At 35.5% G+C, this 14,359-nt stretch overlaps 1 protein-coding gene across 1 annotated transcript; it reads right to left on the bottom strand.

The window, feature by feature from the left end:
• Window positions 1–5,796: 5,796 nt before the first annotated feature.
• LOC103965947 (G-type lectin S-receptor-like serine/threonine-protein kinase At4g27290) lies at window positions 5,797–9,288 on the bottom strand. Its single transcript, XM_009379050.3, has 7 exons — window positions 7,965–9,288; window positions 7,651–7,782; window positions 7,272–7,396; window positions 6,997–7,207; window positions 6,629–6,866; window positions 6,397–6,547; window positions 5,797–6,293 (listed from the first exon to the last, which is right to left on the bottom strand). Exons 1-7 carry the CDS (start codon window positions 9,232–9,234, stop codon window positions 5,985–5,987), a joined length of 2,436 nt encoding a protein of 811 aa, XP_009377325.2. The 5' UTR covers window positions 9,235–9,288; the 3' UTR covers window positions 5,797–5,984.
• Window positions 9,289–14,359: the final 5,071 nt, after the last annotated feature.

Genomic DNA, 14,359 nt, shown 5'->3' with positions numbered 1-14,359 from the left:
CGATATTAGCCATTGTGTGGTCGATATGGTGGTTCACCAGAGTATGGCTGGTGAGATGGTTGAGTTTGTTAAATGTACTTTTAAATGGCGACCTAGGATCACAAGGTGATTTGGAGCCATGATATCCTCTATAGAGTTCAAATAGAAGTATGGTATTTTCCAATCTCACAGTTGATTCGAAAGCCTTCATCTCTCACATGATCTTACAGCACTAAGTGCATTGGTTTCTACGCATCCTCCACCTCTTTCAATTTCTTGCTACATTTGAGGTTATATTTTGTAATTTCTTGCTACATATTAGGATTATATTCTTCGTTTTAGATTGAATCTTGTATTTGCCTCTAAACATCCTCCGTCTTCTTTAATTTTTCATCGGACAAAACTTCACCCAATTCCAACACATGTTGTGAAAAGCCACTTTCTTTTAACAACATGCATTGCATGTTGTCTTGTCTATGGCTTTCAACAACATTTGGTTGCATGTGTTTTGACTCGAGATAGAGTAAAAGTATATGAAAAAAAGGGATGAAGAAAGGTGGTGGGTAGGAAGGAAAATGAATGAGAATGTATGTCATGCATAATTCCATTTATCTCTTACCATTTGTTACCTTTATTTTTTCTCATGCATCGTCTCATTTCTAAAAGATAAATAAATAAATAAATAAAATCTAAATTTAGAAGTAAAATGCAAATGATTGTCAAACAAGTCTTAAGTTTCTTGAACGCAAACTTTCTTTGGTTGCATTTTGAAATTGAACTCAAGTCATTAAAATTTAGCACTTAGTCTAATTTATTTTTTTTATCTTATCAATGTTGGGTCGTTTGCAGCACCAATTCTTCAAAAAGTTTGAACAAGTCCATTGTACTGCAACAAACTATGTATCGAGCATACCTTACTCCGCATAGTAAACATCGAAGTCAATGCGTCAATGATGATGGTAGGATTGAAAATGATACGATTGAATTTTATTACATTTGCGGAAGAACAAGGCAATAATAATCCAACTATAAGACATTTTCAATATGCTGAAACACGGTTTGATACACAAAGTGCATAATACACTTAGTTGAAAACTTGAAGAAAAAAAATTTCGGCCAATATATTAATACATTTAGACCTGGTTTGGTACTGAGGTGATTCTGAAAAAAACTGTATCAAAAAAAGCTGGGAGCTGTTTTTGTGTTTGGTAGCTTCAGTTTTTTTTCATAATTTTGCATGAAAAAAAACCAAAAACAAGAAGCTGCAAAACCCAGCTTTAAAAAACTAGTTTTTTTTCACATTTGTTTTACATAAAAGTTTACCAAACACTCTAATACTGCTTTTTTTTTTTTTCAAAAGCACTTTTACAAAAAAGTTTACCAAATACTCTGCTGCTTTATTTCACAGCTGCTTATTCTCATATCATAGCAAAAGCAGTTTTTTTTCAAAGCACAGCAATACCAAACCAGCCCTTAATGTATCGAATCATGCTCTTAACACGCTAAAAAACTTCTCATACTATTATAATGCTTACATACAGCTAGCTGGAGCTAAAACACAGGCTGAAGTTATGATTCCGTACCCTACAATGTAAACACATGGGTCTGTAGTTTGGGTTTTGTTGAACCACACATAAAAGCTAGGCTGGCTTTAAAATTGAAGGTGTGTGAGTTGGTCTTCTTTGCCAACTCAAGCCCGAAGCTGATCATTTCACGTTGTCGCGATTGTTTCCTAAAATATCGGTGCCCTTTTAATGCTGCAAGATCCACCTCATCTGTCATGATCATTAAAATAAAAATTTTCGGTCCTCGTTGAGAGAGATTGTTAGTATGCTCGAAATAGGATAAAACATCACGTGTCATTATAAATTTAAAGAAAAGTTTTTTTATTATTTTTATTTTATTTATTTTATTTTTTTCAAGTATCTCTCTAATTAAATAATGCATATAGTGTTATATCCCTTATTCCAAACGCACTAAAAAAATCTCTCCTTTGCGGGGAATAACAGATTTGTGGTGCTACAACTACTCTCGCATATTTTTCCTTTGATAAATATGTTCTCTATTCTTTAGGGAAATAAATTAGTACAACGAGATACTACAAAAACTGGTTTTATTTGTGAGTCATGTTTGTTGGGACAAAAAATAGTGTTGCTGATAATTTATGGCTTTTGTTTGCGTCTATAAATGAACATTTCTTTTTCTAACAAAGATTTAAGCCCACGAAAGCCTTTTCACACCTTTACAGTGGTAGAACTAGAAATTCAGACTAGGATGGACCTTTAGACCGTATAAAGAATTTTAATCGAAACAAGACTGGTGTAGCTTTAATTTTTTAGTATTGTATTAATTATATCATAAGAACAAAAAAATTGTATGAGCTTTGATAAAGAAAATGTTAACACATTTGATTCGAATTTTTTTTTTTAAGTCATGACTTAAAATTAGTTCTTGCTCTAAATTGTATAGGCCTTGTTTATATTAACTAGCCAAAAAGTGGATATAGTTTTTATATGGTAAAAAAAAAGAAGTGTTATTGGTACTCCAAAAGTTTCATTCTACACTCCTCACGAGTGTATTTTTCTTTCCAAATATAGAAAGTTTGGATATAGAATGAGATTTTTGAAATGGCATTAACAATTCTCTAAAAAAATAAGGCTAATTAAAAAAAAAGAGTTCGGTTATTATATATAGTAAAAAAGAAAGCAAAATTATAAAGGTTTTTTTTTTTTCCTTTCAGTTTAATTTTTTTTTTTTTGAAAGATATTGGTGGCCCACACCAACGAGTCTCGAACCAAGGTGACTTGAAATTGCGAAAGCCACTGACCACATGCTCATTATTTCTCAAATTTTCATATAGTACATATAAAACTGTGAATTTCCAGGATAGGTCTAGGCCTGTGCTGGCTTCTATGTAGCTCTGCCAATGTGCCTTCGCTATCTTTGGGAGGCCTACACCCATAAAAACTGTTTACCTGAAATTGTCCCTTAAACCATAGGTCCTGGGAAACAATTTTCATTCCAACATAAAAAAAAATAAAAATAAAAAATCTTCTCTGATGTAGGTCTGCAACACTGATTAAAATTTACAGTTAAATCTCTATAAATTGATAGTCTTGAGACTAAAGAAGATCTATTAATTTAGCGAGCGTTAAATATTCTATAAATTAATAAGTTATTAATTAACTAACAATTTTAAGTAATGTATATTGTATTTAGTTTTTTATTTTACGACCTAACAATTTTAAGTATTTGTTCAACCAAATAAAATTCCTGAACCTACTTTGTTTTTTTTTTTCCACAAATAGATTGTACATTATTCTATGTACTACATTATTCATTTTATGCGCATTTACGCTAGCAGAAACTCTATTTAAATAAACAAAAGCCATCGTAAGTTAGTAACACATCATATTATATATACAACAATGACTTATGATCTCAATGGTGTTAGTAACACATCACATCATATATACAACAATGGTTTCTGGTTTCAATGGTGTAAAGAAATTAGAGAATCATTAATTTATATATTACGCATAACTTATACGAATTTTTTATAATGTATTAGTTATGAATTTAATGAATTATTAATTTAGCACGTTATGCTCAAGTTGGAACTAACCAAAGGTATTATTTAACCGAAGCTATTAATTTTTTGGATATTAAATTATCAAGATTCTATTATATTTTCATTGGCCTCTCCTTAAAACTAAAAACAAAAAACAAAAAAAAAAAATCATTGACCCTGTGCATAAGAGAGCTCCAATATTCTCTTCATTAATATTGCCTTTCTAACGTTGATCTTAGGGTTATGAGCATTACAATTTAGTAGCATGTTATTCCCATTTATAAGTGAGAGTTTCAAATTTAATTGACATAGACGACAAATTTGATACCTAATTATGGGGAATTCATTGTAAACAAATGATTATCCTAAATTGAAAGAAGTTGCTAATGAACATATCCATGAGAAATTTTTTATTTTGACGGGAATACGAGTGGTACACTATGTGTTTTTATGTAAATTATGAGAAATTTTATATTTTAAGTTATTAATTTTTTAACACACATATTCCATAATTTGATGTTAGTTGGGTGACACAATTAGCAGAAAAAAAATTGCATAACGTGAAGGATGGTTGGGATGTCATTTCGTATCTTCAATTATGCATTCAAACACCTCGTTTTCTCTTGCACACGAAGTTGACTAGCTAGCATTTCTGTTAAGTGGCTTTTGGATCAGAAATTATTTTCGAAAACGTCCTAATTCATCACCCTGTCAAACTTGGACTTTTGACCATAGCAAAGAAATACTTGCACATTGAAATCAACCTCAACCAAAATAACATGAATTTTTGGGGAAAAGAAAACTTGTGCCGCGGCACTCAGACCACGATAGTTTAGAGTAAGTCTAGCGGGGCTTTTAGTTCGATGGATTGTGGACAGAACATGATCAAATCGTTGGGCCCATGCAGGCTTCAGCATCAGAAGTGGGCTCGAGCGACAAGTCCGGCATGAATCGTTGGCCTGAGAGCCGAGGCGGAGATGATGCAAGGCTAACGTCAGCTATGATTTAAAACATGGATCACCGGACCCCTCGAGGGAGAACATAGGAATATTTGGCAGGGATCTCATCCTGATTCCAATCTCGACTTAAAACTCCATTAAAAATTGTAATTTAAGCACAAAAATGATGCTAAAATGAAAAGGAACAAGATTCTACCACTGTGAGTAACAACCGTGGTCGAGATTGGCCGGGTTTGGTCACGGAGCTCACTGGATTTTCTCGCCGGATTCTGGAAAAACGAAACATAAAGCATGCATAGTGAAAAGAACAAAATTTAACCATTAAGTCTTCACTCGGAATCACAACACCAACAAGAAAATCCCAAATATGCAAAGGAACAAGGAAACCTCACCTGAAACTACAAGCAGAGCATGAAGCTCTCGAGTCTAGGATCACTACACTTCCCAATGCACCGATGGTGCATGCAAGGACCCAATTATGTTCTAAAGTTGCCAGGAGTCCAAATATACAAGTTCCAAGTTCACAATGTGAAGAAATGATAGGGAATTATTGTGAAGAGAGAGAGGTTTTAGAAATGAGGGGGAAGGGTTGCGTCAGTAGAGAGAGAGAAAAAAAAAGTGTAAGGGAAATGAGAGAGAGGGCTAGGTGAGGGAACAGGGTCAAAGTAAAAGAAATCCCACAAGTAATTATTTTGTATTATTTTATAAAATAAAAAAATATTAATATATTATTACCTATTATCATAGCTATTTAGTGTAGGGATGGAGATAAAAAAGGCATTTATTGTTCATTGAAGCCTATTCAATAGTGACTTGCCCTAGGGGCCTTTGCAATTGTAGAGTTGCTCTTATGAAGACATGAAATCCTTATAGTTTCGTTACATCCGATCCTTACACTCATTTCATTTGATTCGAGAGTTTTCTTATTTATCATGCAATTGTGTTTAGATTTTTTCGAATTTATGAGGAGTGTGACCAACTAATTGAAGGTGATCTTACTCTTACTATCTATTAATCTAACCTACATATTAATGAAGTCTCTTTGTTTTTTGTTTAAATCTGACCTAGAATCATCTTTAATTAAAAAAAAATAAAAAATAAACTTCTCTCCCTACTCCCACATTTTCTCTCACTCACTTCATCCCTCCTTCAATTTTAAAAATAAAAGTTAAAAAATTTCACACACTTTATGTGAACATATACTAGTTATTTGAAAATAAAAAGAAGAAACGAACTAGTTTCATAACCTACACATACAATGTTTTATTTACTTGTACTAATGAGATATATTGTAGCTAACACACACTCAGTTAATCTATGTATAAATAATTTTATATGTTTTTTTAACATTTCTCAATCCGCCTTCCCATATATTGAGGCCAATCTCTTTCTGTGTCTCTTGGTATAAAAATATACATAGTATCCGCCATGTCGAATGTGTGAAAATCGGACCAGTGAATCCATATATATGTTGGTTATCTAGCTACCACCGTGGTAATGGTAATTGAGCTTCCCGTCTGGCTTCTACCTTCGTTGACTAAGGTATCGACGTCCTCGGAGCTTCTTTCACTAAAGAAACCAGGCTCCTTCGGTTGGGGCAATGGCGCTCCCTCATTGCCTAACATGAACACCACTGATGACATTGCCGGTCTGTCTACTGGAAGCTTTTGAACACATAATAGACCTACTTGAATGCATCTTTGCACCTCAAACTCAACGTACGAGTACTCTAAGCATTGATCTATTAGTTCCGAACACTTGCTTTTATTCCATAGTAACCATGCCTGGTTCAGTTGCAAAATTATCTATCTTTAGTACATACTCATTGAAAACTATAGTCTATGGCGCTCAACATTTGGAAAACCCACAGATGCATGTAATACTTACATGTCCAAGAAGATTGTGATCGTGATCTGGATGGTGAAACCCTCTGTTCTTTCTGCCACAAATTATCTCCAACAAAAGAACTCCAAAACTGAAGACATCAGATTTCACTGAAAACTTCCCGTCAATTGCGTACTCAGGAGACATATATCCGCTGCATGCAAACAAGACAATGTCGGTAGTTTATAACTAGAAAGGAAGAAATTCATGCATGACATGTGTTGGTATAACTTACTATGTCCCAATTACGCGTTTTGTTTTTGCTTCAGTTTGATTGCGTTCGAAAATCCTTGCTATGCCAAAGTCAGATATTTTGGGGTTCAACTCATCGTCAAGTAAGATGTTGCTGCTCTTAAGGTCCCTATGAATGATTCTTAGTCTAGAGTCTTGGTGGAGGTAGAGAAGTCCTCGTGCGATTCCCATGATAATGTCGAATCGCTTTTTCCAGTTCAACAACACCTTTCTATTTTGATCTGCACAAGTCATCCCCCATATTAGTCAACTTTGAATGACATAAACAGAGCTGCAAAGGACTCAACTTAATGATAAATTGAACTAAATAAATATTAACAATTCTTGAAGATGAAGCACAGAATCTCAAACCGAAAATGAAGCAATCCAAGCTTTTGTTGGGCATGTACTCATAAATCAGCATCCTTTCATCTCCTTCGATGCAGCAGCCCAAAAGTTTAACAAGATTCCAATGTTGAAGATTGGCTATCATCGCAACTTCGTTCTTAAACTCTTCAATTCCTTGGCCAGAATCTTTTGAGAGTCTTTTTACAGCAATGAATTCTTCTTGGGTTAACTTGGCCTGAAAATTTTGTCTATTAGCTTAAATTCGTAGAAAATATCAGCGTCAAGTATCGTTTTGTTACCTTGTAAACCGAACCAAAACCTCCCTCTCCTAGCTTGTTTGTGTGGGAGAAGTGATTGGTGGCGGCTGCAATTGTATCAAAATCAAACAGTGGCAACTCCAAGTTCTCCTCACTGTCTCTTAAAGCTGTAAAATGAAAAACCAGAAAGTTAAAAAGAACAATGAGAAGAATGTGAAGGACACACAAGTATTCAAACACAATGTCTTTGTCAATGCATAAGAGTTTCCTCCAGCATATAATGGTTCCTAGAAACGTCACGGGGCATGAGCATGATCATTCTCAGTATAGTCTTTCACAGGGCACAATATATTGAAGCATCTTTTTTCGATATAATGTGTCCACAAATATAACAGCAGGGCGCATATGCATTTTAACTTACCTCTTTTATTTCTTCTCCTCTTCAGAATTATACACCAGGAAAACAAAGCCAAACCGAGAAAAAGTAGCAAACAAACGGCTGCTATGACTGAAATGAGTACTACTTTTTTATCATTCTTCCCACTCGTTTTCCCTGAAGGTCATATACAAGATAATATCAAATCGTTAAACCAACATTTCAATATTCTGATTTCAGCACTTCTTCATGAGTCTAGGCCATAAAATATTGAATCATAACAAAATTACCCGATTTTGACCTATTCAATTTGATCCCTGCAACATAATTCAAAAGAAATAAAGCAAAGACCGACTTACATGGCACCCGAATATATATATCTTGCTCTTGATCACTATCTTCTTCAATGAACTCGCGCAGATCAATTAGGTCGCCGAACCACATCAGACAGAGACTGCTTTTATTTTTGATATCTGAGTTAGCATAAGCTACACAAGAACAATTCGTCAAGCACTCTGCCTTGCATTCTCTGGTGGTAGTGCTATTCTTGACCCAAAAATCCAATTGGTCCGGAAGTTTCACATTTTCAATTTTCAGAAATCCTTCTCCCTTCGAACAATTCAGTGGGGTCTCCCTCCTGCACCCACGAGTCCAATTAAGCACCCCCCATTCGCTCGTTGATGTCGGAAAAAACCCCGGCAAGCAGTCACAAATGGGTGATTTGTTAATCTTGCAAAAGCCATTTGCTCCACATTGTCCATAATTACTGCACTCATCGTTCCGCAAAGTATACATAACAGCCCATTCAGTGCTTCCGTTATTGACAAGTAACCGCTGGATCTCGCCCGATTCAGTAAGCTTTAACCTTGTGATGGTAGAATTACTGACAGCCCCATATGCATAGTATAACTCATTGGAATTATACACAAAATATGGATGCACAACCCCTCCGAACGAAAGGGCTGGAAAAGGAGTACCTGTGATTCGGATACCGTTCCAAGGTCCAGTACGAAACTTTTTCTTCGATCCTTTTGAAATAACAAGCTGAGGCAACAAAACACGATCCATCCCATAAGTATATTCTCCAGGAGAAGGGTCGCTAGCATTTTTCCAAGAAGTCAAGAATCTGTTGAGGCCGGTTCCGAAATTCCACCCCAACTTCATTTCCGGCAACAAAGTGTCCGTGGGGAAATCAAAACTTTGCCATACATAATCTTCTGAATCAGTTGCGGCCTTGTCTCTAACAACAAGATTTCCGGTCTCCAAAAGCTGCGCAACAGGATCTTCTGCTGCTCGGGAAGAATTGGACGACCAAAGAGTGTTGTTCATTTTGTCTAAGAGGATCAGGCTTCCGTTTTTCGATAATATCAAGGATCCATTTGAATCTGCAAGAGGCTTTTCTCTGTTGGCCACCCATACAACAGTATCTGGAAAGTTCTTGTACCATATTCCTAAATACCGTAAACTGCCAGCAAAGAAGAGGCCTAATTGGAAGCTTGTGCCGGAAGAAACCAAGGTATTCGTGACGGTGATGGATTCTGATGGAGAAATGGTATCAGCTGCTGTGGAGAATTGTAATAGTAGAAAATGGAGTAGAGAGGTAAGGAGGATGAAAGGAAAGGGCTTCATTCTGTGTCGTTTGGCAAGCAAATGGGAATGTTGGACCTTATGTTTGGAGTTTGCAGCCACCTTCTCTCCTCGACAAGTATTATCTTTGGAGGATTTTGACTTTTGTGTCATTTTCCATGCTATTCCACTTTGAACAATTCTTTCGAGAATGATAGTTGATAAATCTAGAATTGTTCACACGTGCTTGCTAAAAATTACAAATTTTAAATGTTTTCGCGTCTTATTGGATTGAGGTCTTTTGCATAAAAATCATGCACTTATTGATTCCACAGGTAATTAAGTGGGGAAGTAATAGAATCTTTGGTGTATTGCAGCCCGTCCCTATGAGGCTTCCTGGCACATCAAGATTGATTACTAGCATTTCAATGTCAACGATGTGAAGTGAAAGCGACCCTTGAATCAATAGTAACCTAGTATGAGTCTCCAACCAACTCCTACTCCAAGTTGTTGATAATTGACAAATCTTCCAAAGCCTCCCGGTTCGCTCACAGTAGGGAACCCTTCGCATCGCACATAGATGATGTGTTTCTCCTTCCAGGCCATGTTGCTTGACACGTACAACTGTCATGCCCGCTGCAAGCTCTTGGCCGTCAAAATCCCTTGTCCCACAAGGTGCCGGCACCAGAAAGGAATGCCAGCTGGTTAGTTTGAAATTTGGAGAGAATATTTGTCAAAGCGAAAAATTGCAGAGAAGATAGCAGATACATACAGCGCTATCGAGTTATTTTTCAGTCTTTGAATTGGCTTTTTTGACATTACAAAATAATGCCTGCTTTGAGATCCTTGCTATTCCCATGATACTGTTAAGGCGCGTCTCGCATCCCCTAATATTTGAATTTGCATAATCTGTACACAAACAATTTTTTAAGCACATCATACATTCCTCGAGATTCATACTCTCATTGAGTGAAAATTCTAACATGCCGTGCAATTTCACCCCCTTCAAGCAGTAAAAATCCCTCTCTGCTGTGGCAATCCAACGGTGTCCTTCTCATGCATCCACTGGTTCCATTAAACATTTCCCATTCTTCTTGAAACCTTGGAGTGAACCCTTGCAAACACACGCATATGGGATACCTGTTTCTACAAATAGCATTAGCACCACAGTATCCATAATTGTCACATGGATCATCTGGTAACGAAATCATAACATCCCATTCTGTGCTCCCGGCATTCAACACAAGGAATTGCAAAGAACTGGACTGATCTATCCTTAATTGTGAGGCAACCACATTCTTATTAGCCTCAAACTTGTAATACTACTCATCTTCATGCAATTCCATTACTGTATTGAACACTGAGTCGGCTGGGGCAGGAAGACCACTGAATCGAACTCCATTCCATGGCCCTGTTCGGTAACTAGTTGTGGTAACCACTTCACTGTCAATTTATATGAGAACTCGCTAGTGGATGGATCATGAATGCTTTTCTATGATGTCAAATGTCGCCTTAATCTGGTGTTCATGTTCCAGCTCATCTTCATATCTAGTAACAATGTGTCACATGGATTATCAAAACTCTGCCACAAATAATTTGCAACACTACTTGTACCTGTATTGTCCATCAAAACAAGATTTCCGGAATCTAAGAGCTGCGCAACTCGACTTTTTGGTGTTGTTGATACATTTGAAGACCAAATACTACTTGCATTTTGATTCAGAAGAACAAGATTTCCATCGGTATCAATCGCGAGTTTCCCATAGAAATCAGTAAGTGGACTGTTTCTGCTTGCAGTCCACACAACTTTGCTAGGTATGTTCTTGTACCGTATTCCCAAGTACCTGTTCCTGGAGTTTCCCGGCGGAGAACAGAAACCTAGTTCAAATCTTCCACCCGACGAAGTTATCGGAGAATCATTGACAGACTGGTTAAAGATTATGGTATCAGCTGTAATCTTCAAGTTCAGTAAGATTAACAAAAAACCAGGAAGGACAAGAAGGGAATGGAATTAAGCATTTTCCATGAACAACAAATGATCTCAATGACTTTTCATTTCCATGAACAACGGATTAGTAAATGCGTCATCAGGCAACAGAATGAATGGCCTCATCAACCAATCCATTTTCTTGGCTATTGACTGACTGAAAACATTAAAGTCCGTACAGAAGCAATCCATGTCAAGCGTGTACACGGTTCTCTGTGGTTTTTCAAATTGGAAAATGATTTATAATTTGCATAAAAAATCAGGTAGTTGTGGTGTGGACTACAAAAATTTAAAACAATATAATGCAAGTTAAGGTTGAAATTAGGCTGTCCAGACTTAGTCAAACTCCTTTTTCCCGTACTTTAATCGATGTACTAAAAAAAAAATGTTAAGGTTGAAATCATACCATATCAATCTTATATCATAATACTCTACATATATTTTGGTATGCTTGTTAAAAATTTGAAATAGACAACTTGATTTTAATTAGGGTTATTATCCAAAATGGTCTCTGAGATTTGCATGATCAATAGAAGTGGTCCCTGAGATTGAAAATCAATAGAAATGGTACTTGAGATTGTCTACCATTCATGATTTTGGTCCTTCCGTTAAAAACTGTTTGGGCAATTTTCAAAGCTTCGTAACTCAATCGATTCTTAACCAAATTCAACCCATAATATATCAAAATGAAGATAAGAAAGTGTAGAACAAGATTATACCATTTGAAAGCCCAATGGTTGTCGAAAATGGCCAGAAAATAGCCTGAAAGGTGATTGGTCTGTGTGAAAACTGGAAAACTCGCTGGAAACTGGGTAAACTTTAAACGTCCATAACTTCTTCAATACTCAACAAAATCGAGTGATTCAAAAATGAATATCATACTTCTCGACATGAAGAGAATGGTATCTTTCTTTATTGCTAAATTGATGTGGCTATGCCGGAAAACTGCTCGAAAGTGACTAACTCGAAAATGGTTAGCCACTTTCGAGCTGTTGTCCGACCAAACCACAATGAGCTAGCCTTTGAAAAAGGTATCATTCTCTTCGTCTCGTCAAGAAGTATTATTTTCATTTTTGAATCACTCGATTTGGTTGAGTATTGAAGAAGTTATGAACATTTAAAGTTTTCCTGGTTTCCGGCGAGTTTTCCAGTTTTCCCGCGGATTAGTCACCTTTCAGACTATTTTCCAGCCATCTCCGGCAACCATTGGGTTTCCAAATAGGTATAATCTTATTCTACACTTTCCTATCTTTATTTTGATATATTATGGGTCGAATTTGGTTAAGAAACGATTGAGTTACAAAGCTTTGAAAATTGCCCAAAATCGTTTTTAACGGAAGGACCAAAATCATGGATGGTGGACAATCTCAGAGACCGTTTCTATTGATTTTCAATTTCAGAGACCATTTCTATTGATCATGCAAATCTCAAGGACCATTTTGGATAATAACCCTTTTAATTATTGGATGTGGAAGGACTAAACCAGTAGAATAATCCAGAAAAATACCATGGTCATCAGCATCAGCATCAGCATTAACACCATTTTCCTTAATTCTTTTTATTATTCTGATTGTTTTGTGATGGAAGACCAATACCGTTTTAAAAAAGGAAAACTAATGAAAAAGAATTGAAAACTTTGAGTTTTAACGATAAGGACAAACAAAAGGGTAAAATGAATAGTAGCATGATTGACTTTTTAGTGTAAAAATATGATTTTTCATTAAAGTAAATAATACCAGATGCTTTTTGTTAAAATTCTCTTAAAAAAACTAAAAACAAGAAACCAAGGCACAGTCTTGCTATGGGGACTTGATAATTTCTCAATGCATATCAACTCTAATAAATTAGTTCGTTTATTAAAAAAAAAATTCTAATAAATTAGTAAATACTCGCAAATTCAAGAAAAAAGAAACTCAAAAGCTATTAAACAAAATAAAAAATAATTTAATAATTTAAAATTTTGCATTTTATCAAAAAAATCATATAATAATTTTATTTAATGATAAGGACAAGTGAAAAAAAAAAAAAAAAAACAACCCAAAGCGCTCGCAACACCCTCGCCGTTTTCTTCCTTTCTTGCTAATTATCTCACACCTCTGTTGCCTGTATGATAGCTCTTGCCTCTGACAACTCTAAATGTGACTGCAACTATGAACAATTGTAGTAAAAATTGAGCGTAAGCAAATACCGAAGAGAAACGGCCTTGGGCGCATTTGCAAGTGTGGGAACCGAGCTTGAGTACAATAGCTGATACCTCATCCACAACCAAAGAAACCAGAAATCCTCAACAACAACCAAAAAAAAAAAAAAAAAAAAGAGAGAGATCTATCGTGCAGTTAGATTTTTGAGATATTTGTTGATTTGTCCCTTGAACTTGTATGCAGCTGTCAATTTTGTCCTGAACTTTAATTTTAGCTGATTACCCTTTAAACTTTTTAAATTAGCCAATTTCCTCATTGAACTTTTATTTTAGCCGATTATCTCCTTGAACTTTTATTTTAGCCGATTACCTCCTTGACATTAGATTTTAAAAACTTTCATTCAATTTTTCATCCATCCAATTTTTCATCATTTTTGCCCTCATATAGTTGTCATGTATTGTTTCCGTGATCAAGATAAATGGAAAATTGGATGTAAACTTTAAAATCTAACGCAGTGGAAATTGACTATTTATAAAAGTTCAGGGGATAATCGGCTAAAATTAAAGTTCAAGGGGGGAAATTGGCTAATTATAAAATTTCAAGAGGATAATCAGCTAAAATTAAAGTTCAGAAGGAAAATTGGCATCTCTATACAAGTTTAGGAGACAAATCGACAAATATGCCTAGATTTTTTATGAACTCACCCTCTCCGTACATAATTGAAGCTAAATATCTCACACCTCCAACCTGCAAATTTGATTCCCATACTACGAACCTTTGGTTTTCAAATTTTCTAGCAATTCTCAAATATATTAAACCAAAATTAAGAATTTTAGAAAATAGAAAATTAACGAGAAACCTAAATAAGAGATTCATTCTGAACAAAACTTTATTTAGAAAATTAATTCAATTTGTTTTGATATGAAACTTGTTTTGTTCGAGGCAACCGTGACGTTATAGAAGAGGCTCTCCTTCTCAGAGAAGATGAGAGATGAAGAAAGGAACCTTGCCTTTGATCTGGCCAAGACCAAGTGTCGAGAAGAATGGTTGTTAGACTTTC

The sequence above is a fragment of a genome, unplaced genomic scaffold (genome assembly GCF_019419815.1).
Source record: "Pyrus x bretschneideri cultivar Hongxiangsu unplaced genomic scaffold, Pyrus_bretschneideri_v1 Contig23, whole genome shotgun sequence".
Classification (NCBI taxonomy): domain Eukaryota; kingdom Viridiplantae; phylum Streptophyta; class Magnoliopsida; order Rosales; family Rosaceae; genus Pyrus; species Pyrus x bretschneideri.
The sequence above is the reverse complement of the archived record's forward strand: the minus strand, read 5'-3'. Positions and strand labels throughout refer to the sequence as shown.

What these genes read in the sequence shown, in the direction of transcription:
- LOC103965947 (XM_009379050.3), bottom strand. Translation starts at nt 9,234, where the DNA reads ATGAAGCCCTTTCCTTTCATCCTCCTTACCTCTCTACTCCATTTTCTA. An exon ending in GAGGAGAAGAAATAAAAGAG is followed by an intron (nt 7,397 to 7,650) that starts GTAAGTTAAAAT and finishes TTCATTTTACAG; the next exon opens with CTTTAAGAGACAGTGAGGAG. An exon ending in GTTTTGGTTCGGTTTACAAG is followed by an intron (nt 7,208 to 7,271) that starts GTAACAAAACGA and finishes CAAAATTTTCAG; the next exon opens with GCCAAGTTAACCCAAGAAGA.